At 51.8% G+C, this 23,458-nt stretch overlaps 3 protein-coding genes across 4 annotated transcripts in view; 1 reads left to right on the forward strand and 2 right to left on the reverse strand.

The window, feature by feature from the left end:
• LOC103188016 (membrane-associated phosphatidylinositol transfer protein 2) overlaps positions 1 to 11,802 on the forward strand; it is a 54,272-nt gene extending 42,470 nt beyond the window's left edge. The window contains exons 15-28 of the mRNA XM_042337372.1: positions 24 to 143; positions 520 to 716; positions 1,237 to 1,412; positions 1,722 to 1,892; positions 3,172 to 3,318; positions 4,253 to 4,417; positions 5,596 to 5,744; positions 6,135 to 6,251; positions 6,759 to 6,875; positions 7,146 to 7,294; positions 7,996 to 8,145; positions 8,660 to 8,843; positions 9,278 to 9,406; positions 9,903 to 11,802. Coding sequence (XP_042193306.1) covers positions 24 to 143; positions 520 to 716; positions 1,237 to 1,412; positions 1,722 to 1,892; positions 3,172 to 3,318; positions 4,253 to 4,417; positions 5,596 to 5,744; positions 6,135 to 6,251; positions 6,759 to 6,875; positions 7,146 to 7,294; positions 7,996 to 8,145; positions 8,660 to 8,843; positions 9,278 to 9,406; positions 9,903 to 10,226 — 2,295 coding nt within the window. The 3' untranslated portion in view covers positions 10,227 to 11,802. The remainder of the gene's footprint in view (positions 1 to 23; positions 144 to 519; positions 717 to 1,236; positions 1,413 to 1,721; positions 1,893 to 3,171; positions 3,319 to 4,252; positions 4,418 to 5,595; positions 5,745 to 6,134; positions 6,252 to 6,758; positions 6,876 to 7,145; positions 7,295 to 7,995; positions 8,146 to 8,659; positions 8,844 to 9,277; positions 9,407 to 9,902) is intronic.
• A 2,370-nt stretch (positions 11,803 to 14,172) lies between these two features.
• Positions 14,173 to 17,154, reverse strand: arl6ip4 (ADP-ribosylation factor-like 6 interacting protein 4). Of its 2 annotated transcripts, none has more exons than XM_007907819.2 (4): positions 16,141 to 17,154; positions 15,584 to 15,698; positions 15,295 to 15,364; positions 14,173 to 14,783 (listed from the first exon to the last, which is right to left on the reverse strand). In XM_007907819.2, the coding sequence occupies exons 1-4, from the start codon at positions 16,646 to 16,648 to the stop codon at positions 14,724 to 14,726; spliced, it is 753 nt and encodes a 250-aa protein (XP_007906010.1). In that variant the 5' UTR covers positions 16,649 to 17,154; the 3' UTR covers positions 14,173 to 14,723. The 2 variants fall into 2 exon arrangements, with proteins under 2 accessions (XP_007906010.1, XP_007906009.1); XM_007907818.2 differs by having other exon boundaries at positions 15,584 to 15,701.
• Positions 17,155 to 18,014: 860 nt separating this feature from the next.
• On the reverse strand, positions 18,015 to 22,153 carry ogfod2 (2-oxoglutarate and iron-dependent oxygenase domain containing 2). Its single transcript, XM_007907847.2, has 7 exons — positions 21,974 to 22,153; positions 21,090 to 21,146; positions 20,602 to 20,712; positions 20,077 to 20,176; positions 19,808 to 19,932; positions 19,129 to 19,386; positions 18,015 to 18,647 (listed from the first exon to the last, which is right to left on the reverse strand). The coding sequence occupies exons 1-7, from the start codon at positions 22,151 to 22,153 to the stop codon at positions 18,375 to 18,377; spliced, it is 1,104 nt and encodes a 367-aa protein (XP_007906038.2). The 3' UTR covers positions 18,015 to 18,374.
• Between the last annotated feature and the right edge of the window lie 1,305 nt (positions 22,154 to 23,458).

Here is a 23,458-nt window from a genome sequence, read left to right on the forward strand (position 1 = left end):
CTGAGCTCTCTCTGCCTTCGCAGATCTGTTTGGTCGGAGACTGTGTCGGAGGAATCCTGGCCTTTGACGCCCTGTGCTTAAGCAATCAGACCGTCTCTGAAAGCCAGAACAGCAGCCGGAGAGGCAGCGTGGTGAGCGGGCAGGTGAGCGATGGTGAGGCCGGACGGGGCGAGACGGGTGCTGCTAGCGCAACAGTTGTAGCTGAGCCGGCGTTAAAGCTCCTCCCTTGTCCCCTCGCCTTGCACAGGTCCCAAGCCTGTAGGTTCTAGGCCCATGTCGAGACTTCAGCTCAGCGTATAGAGCTTTCACAGTCACTACACTTCGCATTGAGACAGTAAACACTTGTAACAATAGCGAACACTAGTGTATGTGAGCACTGATGGCTCCCTCATGACCGGGAATCTGTGCTGACGGTGTACGTAAGCGACAGCGCTGAGTGTCAGTGTTATATCACTGTATTTGAGTGTTTGCTGAGGCAGTGAGGGGTGGAGGGTTGCTTGACTTGTGTTTGGTTGTCAGGACAACGAGCTGCTGTCTCCGGGAATCACCATCAACGCCGGCTCTAACCTGGAGAGCAGCCGGCATCTCAGCCGCAGTAACATCGACATTCCCCGGAGCGGCGCTGACAACGCCAGGAAGCAGCTGCCGCGGAAACGCAGCGACTCCTCCACGTACGAGCTGGACACCATCAAACAGCACCAGGCTTTCCTGTCCAGGTCAGCTCCTCGGCACAGCCGCTGCCCCCCCCCTCCACAACAAACAGCTGGCACAACCCCAGGCACAGCCCCGGTAAACACCCGGCAAACAGCACCAGGCTTTCCTGTCCAGGTCAGCTCCTCGGCACAGCCGCTGCACCCCCCCCCCCCCCCCCCACAACAAACAGCTGGCACAACCACAGGCACAGCCCCGGTAAACACCCGGCAAACAGCACCGGGGTCTTCCTGTCCAGGTCAGCTCCTGCCCCAGCCCAGGAAACATGTGCGGCTCCCCTCATGGCTGCCGCAGTCACAGCGAGGAGCAGGCTGGAGGGGGCTGGGGAGAACTGCCACGCTAGCGGGTGACGTTTCATCAAAGAGCCCCCCCCCCTTTCCCTCCCCGGGATACCACTGACTCTCACTGTCGTACTGTTTGGAGCGGAATTGGAGGTGGGTGGGGTGGGGAGTGAGTTGGTGAGGGCGGTGATGGGGCTGAGGTGAGAGAGAGAGAGTGAGATGTACTGAAGCTCCCTGTCTGTAGTTTACACTCCAGCGTGCTGAGAAATGATCCCGGCTCGCGGCGCTCCAGCAGTTCCACCATGCTGGAGGCCATGGCCCCGGGAAGGTTCGACTTCGAGGTGACGGATTTCTTCCTGTTCGGATCGCCGCTGGGGCTGGTGCTGGCGCTCCGGAAAACCGTCATCCCCAGCCTGGACGGTAAGCCGCCTCGCCACCGGAAACCCTGCGCCCAGGGCGGTGTGTTAGAGCTGAGCGCAGTGTGGTTGGGGTGGGGTTGGGGGCTGGTGGGGCGGGGAGATTATATGCAGTAGCTGGAAAGAGTTGGGGTTTGTGTGGTTACGTTCCTGTGGCTTATGATTCTGGTATAATAATAATAATCCTTGCATTTGATATAGCGCTTTTCACGTCTTCTGGACGTGTATTCAGTGTTAAATGTGCGCAGGGCGGTCAGGGAGGGAGGGAGGGAGCGATCCAGCCGCCTGACTCGAGTCTCCTGTTGTGTCTCAGTGTCCCAGGTGAGGCCAGCCTGTCAGCAGGTTTACAACCTGTTCCACCCCGCCGACCCCTCGGCCTCACGCCTGGAGCCGCTGCTGGAGAAGAAGTTCCACCTCCTGCCGCCCATCACTGTACCTCGCTACCAACGCTTCCCGCTCGGCGACGGCACCTCCGCCCTGCTGGGTACGTACACACACACAATGCTGGGGGCGAGGTGAGGGGATGCAGCTCTGCCCTGCTGGGCGCGTGCAGCATCACACAGTAACTACACACACACACACACACGCACACACATACACACACATATACACAGGCAACGGCGAGAAGCCTTTGTCTAGTCAGGGGAAGTGAAGGGTGGGGGCTGGAGGGGGCAGAGCATTTATTTACCATCCTCCTTGCGTCAGTGAGGAAGATGGTAAATAAACCCGGGCGGCGAGCATGGCTGTGCCAACTCCAGGCCGGACTGCTGTCTTGTTAGCTCACGGTTACCCCCAGCCGTCCGTGCAGCTCAGCTTGAGGAATAGGAACGTGACGGGGTTGGGGGGGGGTGGTGGGGGGCACTCGTTAGCAAATAGCAGAGGTTGCCCTGCCTGGGGGGCAGGCAGTGGGGATTACAGAGGCTCACTGTGAGGCAGTCAGTGAACGGTCCCCCTCCTGGTGAGGTTGGGGGTTTTTTTTTGGTCGCTCTCACTGTTAAATGCCGTAACCAGGCTTGAGGACAAGTGTGTGTACTGGCGAGTTGCTGCGTTTTCCGCCAAGCATTGGGGACCCCCGAATGTTAGACTGGCTGCTCGCACAGTCCGTCCCTTATTGTCACAGACTTGAGCAACAAGCTGTAGGAAATAGCCTTGCCCGTCCGTAGCTGTTCCCTTGACCGTGTGTCAGTCAGTCTGCATCTGTTTTGTCTCGTAAATGTCTCTCTTTATTTAAAAGTGAAAGTTGACGCTCACAGTTGGGAGGGTGGGGGGGGGGTGGGGGGTTGGTGTTTAAATGAGTTTTTTAAAAAAAAAGTTTAAAACTTTATTAACGGCTGTTGGGGGGAAAAAAGTAAGAAAGCGAACTTTTTATTTTAACCACAAACCCAGAGCCAAAAAAAAAACACGGCAGAGAACAAAAGGCAAAAAAATTCCAGACTCTCTCCAGAAATCTGAAATAAAAACAGGAGTCGCTGGGAACACTCACTCAGCAGGTCAGGCAGCGCAGCATCTATGGAGAGAGGAAAGTGGGTTAAGGTCGATGACCTTTCGCCAGAAGAGTGGTATATGCTCACCTACAAAATATACCGTCAATTCACTTTACGGTGAAGCGCTTTGAGACGTCTCGAAGATGTGATAAGGCGCTATATCAAATACAAGTATTTATTATTATGTGGGAGCTGTGAGCGGTCGGTCTGGTGTGACGTTCATAGTATTCTGTTAGTCCATGTTCTTTGTCCTTCTGTTTTTCTCCCATCTGCTTCTAGTTGAGACAATCCAGAGCAATCCCATCCTCATCCTGGAGAGCTCTCTTGTTGCTCTCCAACGCCAGGAGAGCGTAATGGAGACTAGCATCCCTGTTCCCGTGCTTAACTGGCAAGAAGGCTTCAGTAGACCGGCAGCCGTGACAGAGTGTGTGTAGTCTCTCCTTCTGTACCATTGTCCTCTCTCTCGGCTGCTCTCGCTCTCTCCTCTCTCTCTTGCTCTCTCTCGCTCGCTCGCTTGCAGATGTCATGAGGTTGACCCAGCCCCTCGCCCGCTGACCCAGCCCCTCGCCCGCTGACCCAGCCCCTCGCCCGCTGACCCAGCCCCTCGCCCGCTGACCCAGCCCCTCGCCCGCTGACCCAGCCCCTCGCCCGCTGACCCAGCCCCTCGCCCGCTGACCCAGCCCCTCGCCCGCTGACCCAGCCCCTCGCCCGCTGACCCAGCCCCTCGCCCGCTGACCCAGCCCCTCGCCCGCTGAACCAGCCCCTCGCCCGCTGACCCAGCCCCTCGCCCGCTGACCCAGCCCCTCCCTCCAGCACCGCAGCAAACACCTGGCACAAGTGCTGTTATCTTCGCTGCTGTGTTCTCTGGGTTCGAGCGTGTGCTGATGTTGTGAATAGAATCTTGTCTCTAGTAATAACTCCAGTAACTGGTTGTCTTGGCTATGATTGTCTGTGCATGCAGCTCAGCGGCCGCTGGTTAGTTAGTGAGTGTGGACTTGTGGTGTGTTTTTTGTGCTTCTCGTGTTTTATTTCTTTATCTATTTGTTTGGTTGGTTGGTTTTGGCACGGCACGATAGCCGAGATGTTTGCCTTTCTCTCGGCAATGTAGTGTAATCACCGTGAGAGGTTTGGTTTTCCAGGCTAGTTAAAAACCAAGTTTGGCACAAAAAAAAACTCCCAAAACCAAGTTAATTGTGAAATGCAAATTGACTTTTGTGTTTCGTTTCTTTTTAATGGCTTTTTTTGGGCAGTATTTTAAATAATGGAATTTTGGACAAAAAAAACGATTTGCACAGGTGATTTCTGCCGTCCCTGCCCGGTCCGTCAGCTGTAACTTGTGACCTCCCTGTTTGCCCTTTAGCAGACACTGTTCAGTCTCACGCCAGCTTCTTCCTGGAGAGCTCGTCGCCATCCTCGCCGCTCGCCGCCCCGGCTTTCAGGGGCTTCCGCAGAGCCAGCGAGGTCAGCATCGCCAGCCAGGTGTCAGGGATGGCAGACAGTTACACCACCTCCAACATCGCCAACAGTAAGTGCTCCGCAAACCACGCTCCCCGTCAGCTCTGTCCACCTCCGCCACAGCAGCTCTGAGCTGCCCACTCCCTGTCACCGAAACAGTAAATACAGTTTACTTTATGCACAGCCCGTCACGATGTCTCACAAATCTCACGAGGTGGAGCTCGGCATCCGGGTTTGCTGCTGTTTCTACCCTTGGTGCAGGTCTGCGTTCCTCACACAGAGAGGCAGAGAAGCCAGAGCTGGAGATCTCCCCCGCTCCACCCTTCCCCTGTTACCGTGCTTGTGTGTGTGTGTGTGTGTGTGTGTGTATACGTATGTGCGTGTGTTGTGTTAATGTGAACCTTTCTTCTGCTTTTCATTTCCTAGAGCGAAACTATCTCCCAAACCCTAGCAAAAAGTTCAGTTTCTTGTCCCAGTTTACGCTGCCCAACATCAAAACCTTCCCCAAAACCCTTTTCCCTCTCAGCCACAAGTGCCCCAAAGCCTCGCTGCCGTGGGGGCAGAACCAGGGAAGGCTGGGAGCGAATTGCGTGGATTCTGCAGAGAAACAGAACCCAGCAAAGCGGGCAGGCACTGAGCTCCACCTGCTCAGAGGTATTGGGGCAGAAATCCACTCTTTAAGATTGAATCTAGATTTTTTTTTTAATCTTCAAACAAATATCTCTTTTTGATCTTTTTTTCAATTAAAAAAATCAGAAAAATAAATCATGCCAAGGTTATGGAACTCTTCCGCAACCTCTTGCTCTTTCACTCGCTCACTAACTCGACCTTATAACCCAACCAAATGCTGCTTTCTTCACTATCGAGTAATTCGAGGGAATTTACGCTCGGCAGAGATTGGTAGCGGGGCACACTGTCAGCTCCCAGTGGCACTTTACCATCGCTGTGTGTGTGTGTAAAAAAATAAATAACAATGTTAATATCATTAATTGTGAGATTTGTTGGCGCTTTGTGTCTGTAACGGTGAATCACTCTGTGCTCAAATCAGTCACTGAAGTCACATGCAGGCAGCTTAATTCTGCTTCTTAGAATTAGAAACAAACTCTTGGAAAAATGACACAGAGGGCAAGAGTTTACAGACTAACCGGCATCTCTCACCTAACGGCAGAGTTGGGGCAGGGAAAGGGCCTGGGAGGGAGTGTGCGGAGGCTGATGTGTGATGTTTGATGCCTGTTGTGTTGTCTGCAGTTGCAGCCCGGTGGTGGGGGACCAAACGCATGGACTACGCCCTGTACTGCCCTGACGCCCTGATGGCGTTCCCCACCATCGCCCTGCCTCACCTCTTCCACGCCAGCTATTGGGAGTCCACTGACGTCGTCTCCTTCCTGCTGCGACAGGTAACAGAGCGCCCTGCTCACCAGCCTCGAAACGTTCACAACATCCACAGCAAAGAGGGACATCCTGCAGGATTATTTCCTCGGGCCGACTGGTCGTTAGAGGACGGGCACGCATTTGACATAATTGCACACAGAAATTAGAAGGAGAAAACCACTCTTTGTATGGATACAGAGAGAGAGGGAAAGATTCAGAGAGAGGGGTGAAGGAGAGAGAGAAGAGATACAGAGAGGGAGAGAGAGGTGGAATGTAGTTCTGTAGTTGAAGCAACAGCAACAACAACTCATTCAGCGCCCCTCACACAGGATAGGGCCTGAGAGCGCTGTGTGGTGATTGTGTGTGACTGGTTTCATCATCATCATCATAATAATAATAACCGTGTTTATGACCAGGTGATGAGACATGAAAATGCTAGTGTGCTGGAGCTGGATGGCAAAGAAGTTTCTGTGTTCAGCCCGACCAAACCCCGGGAGAAGTGGCTACGCAAGAGGACGCACGTGAAAATCAGGGTAACAACCCCCCCCCCCCCCGTCCCATCCAGTCACAGCTCTAGCTATGTACACGGTGGAGAACACCCTGCGCTTGTGGCAGCTGTCTGCAGGGAGCAGACTGTGCTGGTGTGTGTCACAGACACAGAACTGCCAGGTTGCTGCTGCTTGTTGGGCCATGGTTGAGCCCTCCCACACGGCCCCTCCACAGCCCTCCCCGCCCCCCCCAGCGCCCCGACAGATTAACAGTCAATAACAATAAATAACGATAATCCTCGCATTTGATACAGCGCCTTTATACTTTGTTGAGACGTCTCAAAGCGCTTCACAGGGTACATTGTCCACCCCTTTCAGCTTCTGCCTCCCACCTGAATTATCGCTGAAAACTCAGAACTGTAATAGGCGGGTGGGTGGGTGGGTGAGGAGGTGATGAAGTGAGTAACGGAATTTGATGTGATAATAATCTCTCTGCGAGGGCGAGACTGGGCGGAGGCCAGGGACTGATCTTCCCTCTCGTGCTTCACACAGAACGTAACAGCGAACCACAGGGTAAACGATGTGATCGTGTCGGACGAGGGCCCACAGGCGCTGAGCGGCAGGTTCATGTACGGCCCCCTGGACATGGTGACGCTGACCGGGGAGAAGGTGAGGGCTTCGGCCGGAGAGATCGGGAGTGGGTGATGGGGAGAGGGTGAGGTGGGGGGGTGGTCAGCGGGATGTTGGTGTTCTGTCTCTCCCCACGAGGAACCGGGATAAAGTTCCGTCGCGTGCTGCTAACACCAGCGACCACGATCCCACCGTGTCTTGGCCCTTTCCTGACCTGTCCTTTCTCCCGTGTTCACTATATTTAATATTAATAACAATATTATATTTAATCTGGAGACATTAATGCCGCCCCCCCCCCCCCCGCCCCAGGTGGACGTGCACATTATGACACAGCCGCCCTCAGGAGAGTGGATTTATTTTGACACCGAGATCACCAACAACAGCGGCAGGATTGTCTACGTGATTCCGGAGAGTCAGAAGCTGGGGATCGGCATGTACCCTGTGAAGCTGGTGGTCAGGTAATCAACACCTTCCTCCTGCCCGGTCCCCTGGCTCCTCATCACCCCCTGAGGGCTGATCGTATCTGTCCAGGAATCACTGAAAAGCTTTGTTGACGAGAGACGAGAGAGAGGTTTGGAGGAAGAAGGGAGTCAGTTTAGCCCATTGATTTCATGCTTAGAGCAATACCCACCCCTCAAATTGGTTCAATACTGCGGAGAGCTGTGTAGATCTATTTCTCATTTATTTCGGGGAGCGGGGCTTGGGGGGAGGGTTAGAGTTAGTTCCCGAGCCACACTAAAGCTGGAGAGTTAGTGCAAGTTACAAAATCAAGCCCTCATCTCTCAGTTCCCGCTCGCTCTCACCGTTCACAGTTTAAATGAATTTGACCTTTGAGATTCGCTTACAAAAACATACAGTTTCTGCACTTTACAGTAACAATAATCCAGCTTATCACATGGAGACGTCTCAAAGCGCTTCACGGAATATACTGTTAAAGTTTAGTGACTATCTTGTGGGCAAAACGCAGCAGCCAATTAATTGTGCGCAGCAGCGTCCCACGAACAGACGTGGATTGAGTGACCACATTTTTTTTTGTAACCGTAGAGCCTGTGAAGCTCTTTGAGACGCCCTCCCGAGGTGTGACTGAGAGATGCTGTACAGCTATTTATTGTATTGCATTGCATTGTGTTATAAACCTCTTTGGTCTGTGTAATTCCAGGGGTGATCACACGTCTGCGGACAGCTACATTACTGTGCTGCCCAAGGCGACTGAGTGCGTGGTGTTCAGCATCGACGGCTCATTCGCCGCCAGCGTCTCCATCATGGGCAGCGATCCCAAGGTCCGAGCCGGAGCTGTGGATGTCGTGAGGTAAACTTACACATTGACCTCAGCGGCCTCTCACTCACCCCCTGCTCTCTGGCACAATGTACAGCCTCGTGAGGCATTCGAATCGCAAACATTATCTTAGACACAGCAGCGCCTGTTAGCGGGAGGTCACTCACTCAGCCAGGGCTTCAGTCAAGCCACGGTCGCTACCTACCTCTCTGTGAGAACGGAGGCGGGATGTTAGGGCGAAGAGGGAGATGCGGGAACACTAACAGGCACAAAGTCCTGTGGAGAGGCAATACCAGGGCTGGGCAGTGAGAGGCTGGGGCAGGAGCGAGTGTGACAATGTACAGCAAACGTCGACAGTTACAGGCATTCGTGGCATAAGACAGCGATGTGATTCAGCTGCAAACCTGACATGATGCATCGCTCTGTTGTATTGAGTTTGTGAGCTTGTGAGTCTACATGGATTTCCAGTGTAAACCTGGTGTTAGTGTAAATCCGGTGTAAACGCAGATTCCCCGACCCCCCACTTTACTGGCTGCTGTTCCCGCAGGCACTGGCAGGACCTGGGCTATTTTATTATCTACGTGACAGGCCGGCCCGACATGCAGAAGCAGAAGGTGGTGGCCTGGCTCGCTCAGCACAACTTCCCGCACGGCATCGTGTCCTTCTGTGACGGGCTGGTACACGACCCACTCCGACACAAAGCCAGCTTCCTCCGCAGCCTGGTGCACGAGGTACGTCCACGCTTAACAGCTCCTCTCGGGGTCCCTGCAGACAAGCGTTGTGACTTTCTGTCATCAAATACAACAGCAAATTTTTGCTTGGCAAGCCACACACACACACACACACACACACAACAACAACTTGCATTTATAATAGCGCCCTTCAGGCAGTACGGTATCTCGGAGCACTTGGGAGAGACTCACACATTCTCTCTCCCCCTCCCCCCCTCTCTGTCTCTGACACACAGACTTTCTCTGTCTCTCACACGCACATTTTTTCTCTCTCTCTCTTTCTCCCCCTCTCTCTCTGTCGCTCACACACACACTCTTTCTCTCACACGCACTTTTTCTCTCTCCCGCACACACACACACACACACGCAGCCATGAGGTGATTGACGATTAGTAATAACCTCGGTATTTCACGTTGAACTTAAAACACGTGCAGGTGTTCATGAAGATCCACGCAGCTTACGGGTCGACCAAGGACATCTCGGTTTACACCACCCTGGGCTTGTCACCATCACAAATCTTCATCGTTGGACGTGCGACCAAAAAGTACCAATATCAGTGCCAGGTATTCACCCCCGCTCATGCCCACCTGGCAGCGTTCACTTGTGTAGAGAGACTTGAGAAGATGGGCATGGGTGGGTGGGAGGGGGAGACTGAGGAATCCAATGCTAATCTGTTCATTTAAAATTATTATTTGCCAACGAATATTGAGAGAGAAGGTAACAATTTTGCACAAACACAGACACTCACACACAGACGCTCACAACAGACTCACAGACATATACACACACAGGCACACACAGACAGGTGCGCACACACACACTTGACAGACATACATACACAGACACTCACACACACAGACATACACACAGACGGGCGCGCGCACACATGGACAGCCGCACTCACACGGATAGCCGCTCTCAGACACACGTACACACACACATTCACTCACACACAGACACACTCACAAAGTGTATCAAAGCTCCTCACAGGATTGAGTGTAAAGTGTAGTGACTGTTTTGTGCCCGGTGCTGACTGACTGCCTTGTCTGTGCTGCTCAGTTCCTGACAGAGGGATACGCCGCTCACCTCTCCCAGCTGGAGTATAACCACCGTTCCCTCCCGGCCAAGGGCAACAGCAGGATGGTGCTGCGGAAGGGCAGCTTCGGGCTGCCGGCTCAGCCTGACTTCCTGAGGAAGAGAAACCACCTGTTCCGCACCATCTCCAGCCAGCCGGGGGCGGCCACGGCTCCCCGTCCCGAACGGACACTCAGCCAGTCAGAGAGCGAGCGGGAGCGGGAGAAGGATCGCAGCGGGAGGAGCATGAGCATCGCCGCGGGCTGCTGGGGGCGGGCCAGCGCTTCTAAGCTGGAGTCTGGCGTCTAGCCCCAGAGAAGGGGGAGTTACTACAACAACTACAACAACGACGACAGATTATATTTGTATAGCGCCTTTCGCACGGGGAGGACGTTACAGACCTGGGGAGAGGAGCGCTGAGGGTCACGGTCAATACCGCCAACGAGAAATCTGCTCACAAAGAGTGAGGTTTGGAACCGAGCACTGAGGGCGAATGGTGCTAAAGAGATTCAGGAGACATGAATGAACTCAATTGTGTGCTCTGCGTTAACTGCAGGCCTTAACAGCGCAGTGTTACATTGCCTGAAACACTAGCTCAATCATTAACCTTAAACCTAGTTACAGAGACTTAGCGCAGATTTTCCAAACTCGGCATCTTCTCTATATTCAGGTTTGGCCGACGACAGTGTAAATACGTGCCTCCTCTCTCCACACACACACACACACACGGGACCTTTTAACTCACTGGGTTCCTGCACATTTCTCTCCCCCACCCAAGTTCCTCTTGAAATTCAGTCGCCTACAATTTGCTGTTACTTTTCCTGCTGTTTCACATCCTGCCGTCGTGACTCGCGACTGTGAAAAACCTCAGTTGTTGTTTTTGTTTTATTGCACTGATTAACTTTAGATTGTTTAGATTCGGAGCCTGTTACAGCCTGGCGTGGCTTGGTCCGGCCCAGCCCGGCTGAGCGTAAGCGTGTCGAGAGCGATCCTCTGGTTGTTAAAGATTGTAAGCGAGTCCAAACGGGAACTGATCACAGTTAGTGGATCCCTGGCAGAGCAGGTCAGTACCGTCCATATTAAACGACCGGCCACACTCAGCTGCGAGTAAGAAAACAATAATATTGAGAGAGAGAGAGAGAGAGAGAAAGAGACAGACAGCATCCATTCTCCTTCATGGAAACTCCAGGTTTATTACATTTCCCAGGAAGGTTAGCTGAGCTGCTTTTCAGCAAAGAGTTTTGGTTTTAAAGAGACAAATCTCTTGTCTCTTATTTTAAGGACAGCTGCAATCAGGGAGGTAAGGGTTTTGTGGGATTTTTAAGCCAAAACAATTGAGACACCCTAATGTACCTAACCATCAGACTGGAGTTTGGAGAATGTAGTTTCAAGTAAGAGAATGAGACTAGAGACAAACAGACAGACACAGACAGTAACTTGTGGGTGTGAGAAGGTAAGAGTGAGCCACAGCAGCTACAATCACACGTGGTGTGTCTGACTTGGGAGCTTCAGTACAATTTTACTGAAAATGTCAGAAGCAGAAATAATTTGTCCGTTGAACAAATCTGGAAGGATTATATATTAAGCACATCAGTCGGCACATTAACTGTTTACTGCAGGAACTTTTCCTGTTTCCCCCCTGCAGTTAATAAATGGAGTTATTATCCGTCAGTGTCTGAAAGCTCACTGCCTGGGCTCCTCCATGGTGACTGGTGTCTGTAGGGAAACTGCTCCCTGGCTCTCTGAATGGTCGCTGTCTCTCGCTCTCACCGCCAACAGTGCAAATAAAGCTCGGAAATATATTTTTCCACGTTATTTTATATATGATGCATAAAGTCACTGAGGAGCTTTTTTTATATATAACAGTCTAGATATGTATATATATATTTCGTTGTCTATTTGTGCACGTTTTTATTTTTATTTCCGGTTGAGGGTTTGATTCCTTCTCCCCTCCCCCTCCCCCCCACCCCCCGAACTGATGTCAGTCAGTGACTTGATGTGCAGCCCTTGACACTCCCTCCCCCCCCCATCCCACCGCTGTGTCAAGATTAAGGACTCACTCAGTGAGTCCAGGTATTGTGCCTGGGAAGGTGCACTGACTAACAGCCCGGTTTCAAGCAGATTATTTATGTGACTCGAGAGACGTGGCATCCAATGTGAACATTTTTAGCATTAGTCTATATTTATTAGGCAAATCAATACTTTCTCTTACTGAAGGCGGTGTGTGGGGGGGGGGGGGGAAGAATTCCTCTTTTTGTCTGTTTATTCAGTACTGGAGACTGGGAGACTGGGATGACAGCTGGACTAGGTGTAAGCGGTGTAACCGTGTGTGTGAACAGTAGGTAACCTTTACCGTCAGGTGGTAAATTTGGCAAATCGTTTGTTTTTTGTATTCAGAGCTGTGGCGCACAAGCAATAGTGAAGTAGGGAATAAGCTGTGTCAGAGAGAGAGAGATAGAGACACGTTCTATAAACGAAACTGTGTAGATAATGTAAAGCAACAGAAATGTAAATGTAGGTCTGTTCAATAAAGTCGAGTTATTTATTCGTGTAGATACGAGGAGGTGACAGGCCCCTTTGGGTTTTATTAATATTTAATTTTTTTTGTTTTGTCTTGAACATTATTATATATAAAGATTATTTTATGGACCAAGATTACATGAACTGTCATTGCAGAAATGCACAATTCAATCACCACTTTCCATCAACCCACAGCCATGGCATTGACAATCAGCTCGCAGGTGCTCTGGCATTGCACGTGACCTTTTGGTGTTCCCTCTTTCTCTCCCTTCGCCCCCCCCCCCAATTCATTAGACGCCCGCACCACCACAGTGGGGGCGGGGGTGGGGGCTACTATTTAATCCTTTCAGGTGCTGAGTGAGTCCGACCCGTCATCGTCCCGTTTTCCTTCCAATAACTTTCGAAATATCCTGTTTGCGAGCGTCCAAAGCATCACTGCCCAGTTACTCCTGCAATTCCGACGCACTGAATAAAATCATTCCAATTCCCCAACCCCCCGTGTAATAAGTCAACTCCCCTTCACCCCCCCCCCCCAACCCCAGCACCCACCCACACTGACTGATTTACAGCGAGTCTCGCTTTGCCTTCGTCAGAACAAAAAGTGCCAAATATCTTGAGTGATATGTTTGCACCTGTGATGGTGGTTGTGGCTCGAGGTTAACTGATGGACTTTTCTGAACCCCCCCCCAACGGGGACAATGTTAGGCCCCTTCTGAGGCAGAGAACATTCTCCAGCAATTTATACTGGCTGCGTAAAGTTGTTTCCCTCCCCTTCTTAATCTTAATTGTATTTGAATTTCTTAACAAGAATCAGGAGAGTTGGTAAAGAGAGTACTTGCCGTGGAGGCATCGGCTCAGAGAGTGCTCAGATTGCCCAGGCCTGAGGGGGGGGGAAGACGAGGGGAGGATTGGAGCTTACAAAAGGGTCACTGTGAAATATAGCCTCGCCATGCAGTCTGTGAACGTTCGCTCGGGTAGTCTTGCCACTTCAGGTTAGCATTTAGCTACAGAAGCCTCATATTTCCTCCCGTTCTGTGCGAAACCCCATAGATATACTGTACTGATGACTTTGACAGTAAATTTTTTTATTCAGAAGTGTTTGTTATATTTTATTTATAGAAATGTTACATATAGAACACGAGTTAAATATCGCAACGGAATTTAAAGAAAAAAAATGTACAAATCGCCAGATTAGAAGTAACCTGCAAACCCCCAGCGGACAACATTCCTGTCCTGTGCTTGTGCTGAACATCAAGCTTCCACTCCCTGTATTTCGTTCTCAATGTACGTTGTTCACAGCGAAACGTTTCGAGATGGTTCCCTTGTATGTAACTCACACTCACAACACTCCTGCTCTATTTCTGGCTGTTGTAGTGCATTGTTCTAATGCCTGGGTGTGCTTTGTGTATAGTACGATTGTACGTTATATGGATTAAAGAAAACAGGACAACATTAATTCCCTGGTATTCCGTTTCTTGGTGGTTTGGGGGAAAGTTCAGATTCAAGTCTCCAGCAGGTTGGAGAGTCTACTTACCTGTTGACCTCGCACCAGATATCAGATCGCTAGTTAACTTGCTTTATTTCTTCAACCCAACGGAGAATTATGTAAAAGGAGTTTTATTGTGGAATTGATTCTGTTGGTGAGGAGCGAGCAGGCAAATCAGTAAAAAGGCAGCACGTTATATTCTGAATAAACTATTTTATTTTTCAGGAGAAAGTTTTTTTATATATATACACACACACACACACACAGGAGTTTACCAATCGCTCTAGGATTTAATGGGAAGTACTTTGCGAATCTGTAAAACCGTGTGGGAGTACCTCCGATTAACAACCAACCAAAAGGATAACACTTATCGGCTATAAACTCCCATCATTTTACCCAACTTGCAAATCAACCCCCAAATTAAAGATCTTAATAAAGGAACATGTTGCTACACGTTCAGAAATTCTAGGTACAAAATCCATCCTGCAGCCACGAAGCTTTGCCTTTTCGTCATGTTAAGACTCGTTCCTACTTCAGTTAAACCCACAACAGGGATAACCTGTCCATGTTCTATTCCCTTCCCCCACGAGTTCCTCTTCCAATCCGCAGGAGTTGCGGAAAACGACAGGGAGCTCAGCTGCGGTGCCTGTAACCCACTACTTTACAACACAAATTGTCAGTGCCGAACCTTTCTTTCGAGTAATGAATATATAATATACACATAACTCCACGCAACTTTCCTAGAGTTACAGACAGATGGAAAAGCCTTGGTACTTTTCTTGCCTGCACTGAGCTAAGGCTCACTTTCGAAGCAGCCCCATTCTCTTCTGGTAACTCAATCCATCCCCCACCGAGGCTTGCTGGGGAGAAAACAGCAGCAATTTACTTACTGATAAGAGATTTCCAAATTAAAAGTTTTACACAACCTCGGGAACTAACCATCAAGAACATGCATCTGCTTGAAGACAAACCTTTGGAATCAATTAGTTGTTCACCCACTGGCTTTGCGATGTGAACAAATGACTGACAGACCGTGAAGGCAGTTGCCACACTTGACTGCACTTGTTGCTTTAGTCTGCGTGGCTCTCCCAAGATCTATGCTGCGTGAAGCGCCATAGAGAAATGTTTGCAGACAAAATATACGACAGTATATTCTGTGAAGCGCTTTGAGACGTCTCGGAAGAAGTGATAAGGCGCTATATCAAATGCAAGGATTATTATAAATGCAAGTTGTTGGGCGAGCTTGATCCGGTGCGACATTACCTATGGGGACAGGGTAGTGGGGGGAACAGTGTAGGCAAAAAGCAGCAGGCGACCACAAAAGCCCTGGGTGTTTCGGTGACTGCGAACGTGAGACGTGTCAGCCGTTACCTTGTTTATTTCTCTGTGTCTCTCGTGACTGACGATTTCTTCCAAAACCTCACCGTCGCCTTTAATAAGCCTGAAAAACAAGTGGCCAGAAAAACACCTCAGCTCAGCAACTTAGCATCTCAATCATTTATCCTTTCTGTATTCCTTTTTTTAAAAAAAAGCCTGTGGTAAGTTGTGCGTTTGTGAAGGAGTGCGTGTTGTGTTGTGACGTGACGTGGGTGCGGTGTGGGTTTTATGCACTTTGTGTTAAAGCTGTGGTTCTGGCTGACGTGGAATATGGATCGAGAACCTGGTCCTGCCCGTGTCTGGGTCCACCACTCTCCTGATGACGCTCTGCTTGGCGTCCCACTCCTCCTTGGTCATCGGACGCATTGCCTGGATGCGAGCTTGCTGCTCGTCCGTCACTGCTGAACACAAACGAGACACGAGACGGAGAGGTTAGTACCCAGACACCGCTGCCCGCCTGCTACCCTGCGTGAAGGGCGCTGTATCTAGCAATCATAATCCTTGCATTTGATGTAGCGTATTATCACGTCTCCGAGACGTCTCAAAGCGCTTCACAGGATGCACTGTAAAGCGTAGCGACTGTGTGTTTTGTGGGCAAAATGCGCACAGCTTTTGGCAGCCATTTGCTGTGCGCAATTGGCTGCCGTTTATACAACTCACAACTTGTATATAAACTCGTGATTGCCCACGGTCCGCGCGCGCGCACACACACACTTGAAAAATCCCATTAAAAGTACCCCCCCCGACCCCCCCCCACCACAAATTGGCACAATTATTAAATCGGCTACATCTCGAACGCAAACTCGTGAGGAGTGACGCCGCAGAGAGTTAGAACTTTACCGATCTCAGCGTCCGTCAGGGTGTCGTTCAGCACCTCGGGGGGCCCAGGGATATCCTCATACGTCTCCTCCGGCACAACCTCCGCACTCTCGTCCCTCCGGCTTTTGCTTTTACTTTTCTTCCTCTTGTGTTTTTTGGGCTTCTTACTTTTCTTCTTTTTCGCCTTTTTGACGCTTTTCCCCTTCGACCGGCGTCGCCTTTTCCCGCACTTCTCCACCCCCGAAGGCTCTTCCGAGGAGGAGGAGGCGGCGGCGGAGGAGGAGGAGGAGGAGGATGGAGACGAGGAGTCAGACGACGAGCTGGATTTCCTCCCGACTCTCTTCCTCCGCGACCCGTCCTCTGCCGGCCTGGGAGCCGGGGCCGAGCTGCGGCCGCGATGCCGTGCGCCTGACCCGGCGCCGCCGCCGCTCTGCTTTCCCTCCTCCGTCCCTTCTTTCCTCCGGGTTCTGTCCTGAGAAGCACTTTGGCTCCTGTCCCGGCACTTCTCCTTCGAACGACTCCGGCCCATCGCACCCCCCTCCCCCTCCCCCAACCCCTCGGTCCGTTCAAAGGGCAGCGAATCGCTCCCTACGTGAGCCGCCCCGAGGTCCCGCGGGCGGCCCGTGGCATCCTCCGCTCGTGCTCCCGGGGTCAGACGCAGTCACTACGCTTCGCAGCGGCGACCGGCGAAGCGCTTCGGGAGACGTCTCCGCCGCACGAGGCGCTGTATCAAATGCAACGATTATTATTATTATTATTATTATTGTTGTTGTTGTTGTTGTCAGAGACGAAACAGCCTCAGTCACAGTAAACCTTTCCCTCCGGTTCTGCGCGGGTCCCCCCGGGGCCGAGGCTCCCGGGATGTGGGGCCCCGAGAACTATTACTGTTTATATAATTATTGTTATTATTGGAGACGATTCTCCGGGAATATAAATATATATATATACATATATATAACTTTAACCCGAGATCCGGACTCAGCAGCTGCCGCTCTCACACCGACTCCATCTTCTCCGGCTCCGCCTCACGTGACCCGCCCGACATCCGGTCCGGCAGCTGCAAGTGTCCCCGCGGAACCCGATCCCCGAGCGCGAGGGTCCGCTCGCCTCCTGCCCCCCCCCCCCCCCGGGGGAGGGTGTGTGTGGGGAGGGAGAGGGGGGGAAGTTTAATCGGGGGACACGCGTTTCTTTCATTGCATAATTAAAAAAAATAATTGTTCAACATTATATTACAATAATTTATTGTACCAATGATCTAATTTTGATTATATATAGATGTGTGTAACTTGTATGATTAGATCGGTCTATCGTTGCGTATAGAATTATGTTCGGTTTATATTTCGTGATGTGTTATGCGATTGTGTGTCATATTTTTTGTTTTGCGGAACGAAACGTTTCCGAACCCCCTCACGGCTGAAAGTTCGCGGTTCGCTCTCGACCAGAGCTCAGGGCAGGAAATGTTCCTGCGAAGCCCTGACACAGTGCCTCCTGGTTCAGGTCTCGAGTATTTCAGTCACTACACTGATAACATTATTATTATTATTCTCACGTAGCGGAGAAACCCTGGGAAAGCGCTTCCAGACGTCTCGACTGCGTAACTGTCTGCGTGTTTAACGTGCTGCGGCGAGCGATTGTAAATTTAAAAATTTTTGAGGTTACAGTATTGAGTTTTTTTAATGCTATTTTCAACTAAAACCAGGCAGAGAATATACAGATTGGGAGATGTGTCAATTAGCAGCATCATGACCACCCTGTGCTGAGATAACACTGTGCTGGGGTGCACGGGAGTTAAACATAATAATAATTTGTGGTGATGTTGGATGACTAGACTTGACTTTTCTTGGTCTCTTTCTCTCAAATAACAAGAGCACAGAAAAACACCTGCCAAACTTATGAAGAGGCACTAGCGGGTACTTTTATTTCAGCATCCGAAATCAGAAATTACAGAGATAAGATTTAGAAGGTCAGAATATTGGACGGATGGGACGTGAGGTTGAACGATCTCCCGCTCGGTTGTAGATTTAGGTCGTTACGCACCTCTGTCTGGGCCCGAAAAATTGCAAGGAAATTGCAGGAAATTCCCTTAAGAAAAGGTAATGTCGCTTAAAAGCTCAGCGATCGGTCAGCCCTCCATTTAAACCAGAATCGAGTCGATGTGTGTCACCGAGTACGATGACATTTATTGCCGTGACGCGCTGTGGTTGGTGTCAGCGGATTCCATGAACGGCGGGGTCTTTGCGGTGGAAGCAATGTCGCTAATTAAGGGAACACACGTCCACCGTGTGCACATCCGGAGCGCTGTCGCAGGTAAATCCGTCCCCGAATCCCACGGCTTCCACCAGCTGCGGCTTCTTGTTGCACATGGGACACAGCTGGTTGCGAACCTGGGACGATCGCATCCACACAATGAGGTTGCAGCGCTCGCCGTGGGTGATGGGCAGAGCCCCGTGACAGTGCTGACCGCGGTGCAGCAGCCCCCGTCCCACTCTGTGCTCGATCTCTGTGCACTCGGACTCGCTCAGCGGTACCTGGAACCAGGAGGGAAATCAGCGCATTAACAAACGTGCTCGTGTTGCCGTCAGATGACAGACAGATCAACGTCCTGCCCTCTCCGTGTTACAGCCGTAGGAGAGGACAGGTTACATAATAAGAGCATAAGAAATGCTGGACGAAAAAGAGTGTTAATTGCTAGAACTTTCAAGGCAGACAGACAACACAGAATCTTCACCTATTGTAAGCAGCAAACACTCCCCCTCCTAAACACACACCACACACACAATCCCTCCCCCCTCCTCCCACCTACTCCGCGCACACTGAACATCGTCCTGTTAATAATAATTCTTGCATGTGATATAGCGCCCTATCATATCGTTGCGACGTCTCAAACGCTTCACAGAATATATTAACAGTAAACTCGTAATGCGGAGACTGGGACACTGCCTCACAGTGAGTGAATGAGTGTGTGTGTGTGTGTGTGTTTGTGTCTGTCTCGACGATGCGGCAAAGTACCTGTCTCATGTCTCCAAAGTACAGGTTTCCGCCGCTGAAGTCCTTCCCCAGACACACGTTCAACGTGACTTCGGCGTTATCATAGTGGAAACTCAGCTCGAGGTCCTGGTTTAAGGAATATTTCACCACAAATGCCTTGTGAGTGTCCAGGCTGCCTCCGCCCGAGTCAGGGTACAGGAGGCGCGCGATGGGCTGCAGGTAAACCTCCCGGAGCGGCGTCACCAGAGACTCATCAAACCCCAGCTCGTTCAGGAGCACCTGATCATCAACAACAATGACGTGTGTTTACACAGCGCCCTTCATGCAGGAGGGAGCCTCGGAGCGCTGCACAGTGACGGGGTCGGACGCCAAGCCAGAAAGAAGGGGGAGGTTCGAGGTAACCATAAGCTCGGTGGGAAAGGTAGGTTCGGATAGGAAGTCCTCACTTTTCTTGTGATTCACAAGATGTTTCGCCCACAAAACACACACAGTCAATTCACTTTACAGTGTATCCTGGGAAGCGCTTTGAGACGTCTTAAAGCCATGATAAGGCGCTATTTCAAACGCAACGGTTATTATTATTATGAAAATATCTGTTTCTATTTGGGACTCATGTGTTCTTCGGGTGGAAATGAAACCTATGACTATCGGCAGGTTTGTGGTGCGGTGACCAGGGAGAGCGAGCGAGTCTCTACGTTACCCCGTAGTTGTTCATGGTGTTGGGCCGTCCCTTCGGCATGTCCGAGCTCTCAAAGTGCTCCAGCTCCTCGATCAGGCGGCCGCAGAATTCGTCCGTGAAGACTGGGAAAGAATAGACTCCCGAAGCTGCAAGCGGAGAGAGAGAGAGAGAGAGGCCGAGACTCCTGATCAACGGACACGTTTTATGTGCAAAAAAAAAACCTCTTAACTTTTGGTCGGTCGGATATAAATCGACTTAAGATTCATAAATTTGAGCCCCTCTTGCTCTACCTGGAAGTGTTTGGACACGAGAGAGCAGCCCATCCACGTTAGCAGCTGAAGATTTGCTGTAAGCCACAACATCCAGGAACTCTGGGGCAAGGAAGGTCTCCTGCAGTAATTAAACACACAGCACCTACTTTAGCCGCTGCTGCCTCCACTCAATGCGTTATTATAAGGTCTAACAAGGAATGCGTCCAGGCACAGACCGGATATACCCCTGGCTAACAGAGACAGTTAGAAATAGTTACTTGGGCAGACACACAACAATAAGATTACATTTGTAGAGCGCCTTTCACAACAGGGACGAGACAGCTGGTGCTGGTTACCATGGTGAGTTTAGTTCGAGGCACTGGGACTTATTTAAGGAACAGCTCGGTGCTGCAATGGGAAGACGGGAGGGGAAGCGAGCTCAGCCTGACACCCTCACAACTTCAGCCTGGAGTTTCTCCAGTCCTGGAATATTTCCATCCACAATCTCGTTGCCATCACTTTACGGTGAATTGTCCTGTGCTCCAGACACGGGCTGCTTCGCACCTGCAGGATGTAGACCTCAGGACGCAGTGGTTTGTACTCCTTTGATATGATGGCGATTCGTTCCAAACTCTGCCTCCCCAACTGTTTCCTCCGCTGGATCTCCTCCACAACCTGAGAAACACGAGTACCTCAGTCACAAACCTGTATCAGTGGTTCCGTCGACACGTTTATCTCTCGAGAGGTGTAGCATCTCGGAGCGCTTCAGAGCAACAGCAGCACTTTGTATCCTCGCTTAAATAATGACCATCCCTCGCATTTGATACAGTGCCTCTCACGGCAGGATTTTACTGTAGAGTGTAGTGACCGGTCTACAGGAGATCACACATATCCTCAAACGCTACCGACGCCAAGAAGCAACGGGAAAGCAGGACAGCGAAGCCCTTTGTGCGGTGCAGAAGGTTCCGGGAGTAACGCGCGGGGCCGTTCGGTGTGGGGGAGGGGAGGGGTGAAACCCGGAATTGAACGCTTGCCCCCCTCCCGGACATTACCTGAGCTTGAGCATTTCGGAAGTCTTCCTCGGTCACACAGCCTTTACTTCTGAGCAACTGGAACAGCAATAACAATCCTTACGTTTGATAAAAAGCGCCTTAACACGTGGCGGAGACGTCGCGAACGAAGCGCTTCACGGGATAAACGTGTATATATATATATATATATGTATAACATTTATATACATACGCTCTTATAGATTCCCGGGATATAAAGCGTAGTGACTGTGCGGGGGTTCGTATCAGTCGCGCAGAGTCTGAATAAAGTCAACAACAGGGCGCGGGAACAACAACAACAACAACTCGCACTCGTATCACCCCTTCACGCGGGGCAGCGTCTCGGAGCGCTGAAACACCTCGTTTCCCCCCCCCCCCCGAATCCTCTCCCCTTCCCCCCCCATTCTCTCCCCTTCCCCCCCCATCCTCTCCCTCCCCCCATCCTCTCCCCTTCCCCCCCCATCCTCTCCCCTTCCCCCCCCATCCTCTCCCCTTCCCCCCATCCTCTCCCCTCCCCCCCATCCTCTCCCCTTCCCCCCCCATCCTCTCCCCTTCCCCCCCCATCCTCTCCCCTTCCCCCCAAACCCTCTCCCCTTCCCCCCCCCATCCTCTCCCCTTCCCCCCGAACCCTCTCCCCTTCCCCGGGGAGAGCTTCACAGAGTGAACTGCGACACTGACGCCCCTGTTGTTGGCTTTATTTACCCTCTGGGTGATGGTGGTGGGGGGGTGATGGTGGTGATGGTGGGGGGGGGGTGGTGGGGGAGGTGGTGGTGATGGTGGGAAGGGGTGGTGGTGATGGGGGGGGTGGTGGTGATGGTGGTGGTGATGGGGTGGTGGTGGTGGTGGGAAGGGGCGGGAAGCTGGAGCTCGGACATTCGGCCTCTTACCGGCCCCCAGTCCCGCTCCAGGCGGCCGGGCTCCGGGCAGCGCAGGTGCAGTTTGTACCGCGACAGGAAGATGTTGTCGGTGAAGAAACAGCCGCAGGAACTGAACCGCCCCGGACCCGAGGCCCTGGGCCCCGGACCCGAGGCCCCGGGGCTCACTTCCGGCGGCCGCTCGGTTTCCATGGCAACAGCGGGTGCGGCGGGGGCTGCGCTCCGGGTGGAGACTCGGTGCCGAGGAGGAAGGTTCCGGAGGGAGGGAGGGAGGGAGAGGGGAACGAGGGAGCGGCCGCTATGGCCGGAGCGGGGCCGCTGCGCAGTGTCGCCACCCAGACCGAGACCCAGACCCGGGCCCGGGACTCGCTGCGCTACCGGCGGGTCCGGCGCTACCTGTCTCGGGGCACCTACTCCCCGGCCCTCAGCCCCCAGCGCCGCAGGAGCGTCCGCAGGTTCTCCTCCAACTTCACGCTGCAAGGTGAGGCGTGGTTATGTGTGAGGGGGTGTGGGTGGGGGGGTTTGTGTGTGTGTGGGGGGGAGTGAGGGGGTTTGTGTGTGTGTGAGGGTGTGTGTGTGTGTGAGGGGGTTTGTGTGTGTGTGAGGGGGTGTGTGTGTGTGAGGGTGTGTGAGGGGGTTTGTGTGTGTGAGGGTGTGTGTGAGGGGGTTTGTGTGTGTGTGGGGGGGAGTGAGGGGGTGTGTGTGGAGGGTGTGTGTGAGAGGGGGTTTGTGTGTGTGTGAGGGTGTGTGTGTGGGGGTGGGGGCTGTGTGTGAGGGTGTGTGTGTGGGGGTGGGGCTGTGTGTGAGGGTGTGTGTGGGGGGGGGGCTGTGTGTGAGGGGGTTTGTGTGTGTGTGAGGGTGTGTGTGTGGGGGGCTGTGTGTGAGGGTGCGTGTGTGGGGGGGGGGTTGTGTGTGAGAGGGTGTGTGTGTATGAGAGGGGGTTTGTGTGTGTGTTTGTCAACGACATTTTACTCTTTTGTATTAAAACAAAATATGCGTTTTATTTTATAATTAGTTTTAGATGAGTTTCTGAGGTGTTTGTTGTTTGTTTGTTGTCTCTCTCTCTCTCTCTCTCTGTTCCACATGAGAGAAATGAGTGCCCAGGTCACACACTCCCCAATCTGGCCCTAATAATAATAATAATAATAATAATAATAAAACTCACCCTTGCATTTGCTGTGGCTGCTTACCATTAGAATTATTACAGCGCAGAAGGAGGCCATTCGACCCATCGTGTGTCCTGTGCCGGCTTCTTCGAGAAGAAATGCCGCCGGCGCGGGCGCTTATCACGTCTTCGAGACGTCTCAAAGCGCCTCACAGGATAATAATAATAATAATAAGTAATAATAAAGCTTGCAACAGAAACAGAAGTCGCTGGGAACACTCAGCGGGTTGGTTACCTGCGACTTCTGGTTTTGTCTCAGGTTTCCAGTATTTCGGCAGTGGTTTGCGTTTGGGAATGAAGTTTGCATTTGACACAGCGACCGATCACGTCTT

Source organism: Callorhinchus milii, unplaced genomic scaffold (genome assembly GCF_018977255.1).
Source record: "Callorhinchus milii isolate IMCB2004 unplaced genomic scaffold, IMCB_Cmil_1.0 Scaffold8, whole genome shotgun sequence".
NCBI classification, from domain to species: domain Eukaryota; kingdom Metazoa; phylum Chordata; class Chondrichthyes; order Chimaeriformes; family Callorhinchidae; genus Callorhinchus; species Callorhinchus milii.

Coding starts and splice junctions, on each gene's coding strand:
- arl6ip4 (XM_007907818.2), bottom strand. CDS start 16,648: ATGGGCCGGAGTCGTTCGAAGGAGAAGTGCCGGGACAGGAGCCAAAGT. Junction 15,702..16,140: donor CCTGACGGACGCTGAGATCG/GTAAAGTTCTAA, acceptor GTTTGTGTTCAG/CAGTGACGGACGAGCAGCAA. Junction 15,365..15,583: donor CCAGACACGGGCAGGACCAG/GTTCTCGATCCA, acceptor CTTGTTTTTCAG/GCTTATTAAAGGCGACGGTG.
- ogfod2 (XM_007907847.2), bottom strand. CDS start 22,153: ATGGAAACCGAGCGGCCGCCGGAAGTGAGCCCCGGGGCCTCGGGTCCG. Junction 20,713..21,089: donor TCCGAAATGCTCAAGCTCAG/GTAATGTCCGGG, acceptor CGTGTTTCTCAG/GTTGTGGAGGAGATCCAGCG. Junction 20,177..20,601: donor CTGAGGTCTACATCCTGCAG/GTGCGAAGCAGC, acceptor TAATTACTGCAG/GAGACCTTCCTTGCCCCAGA.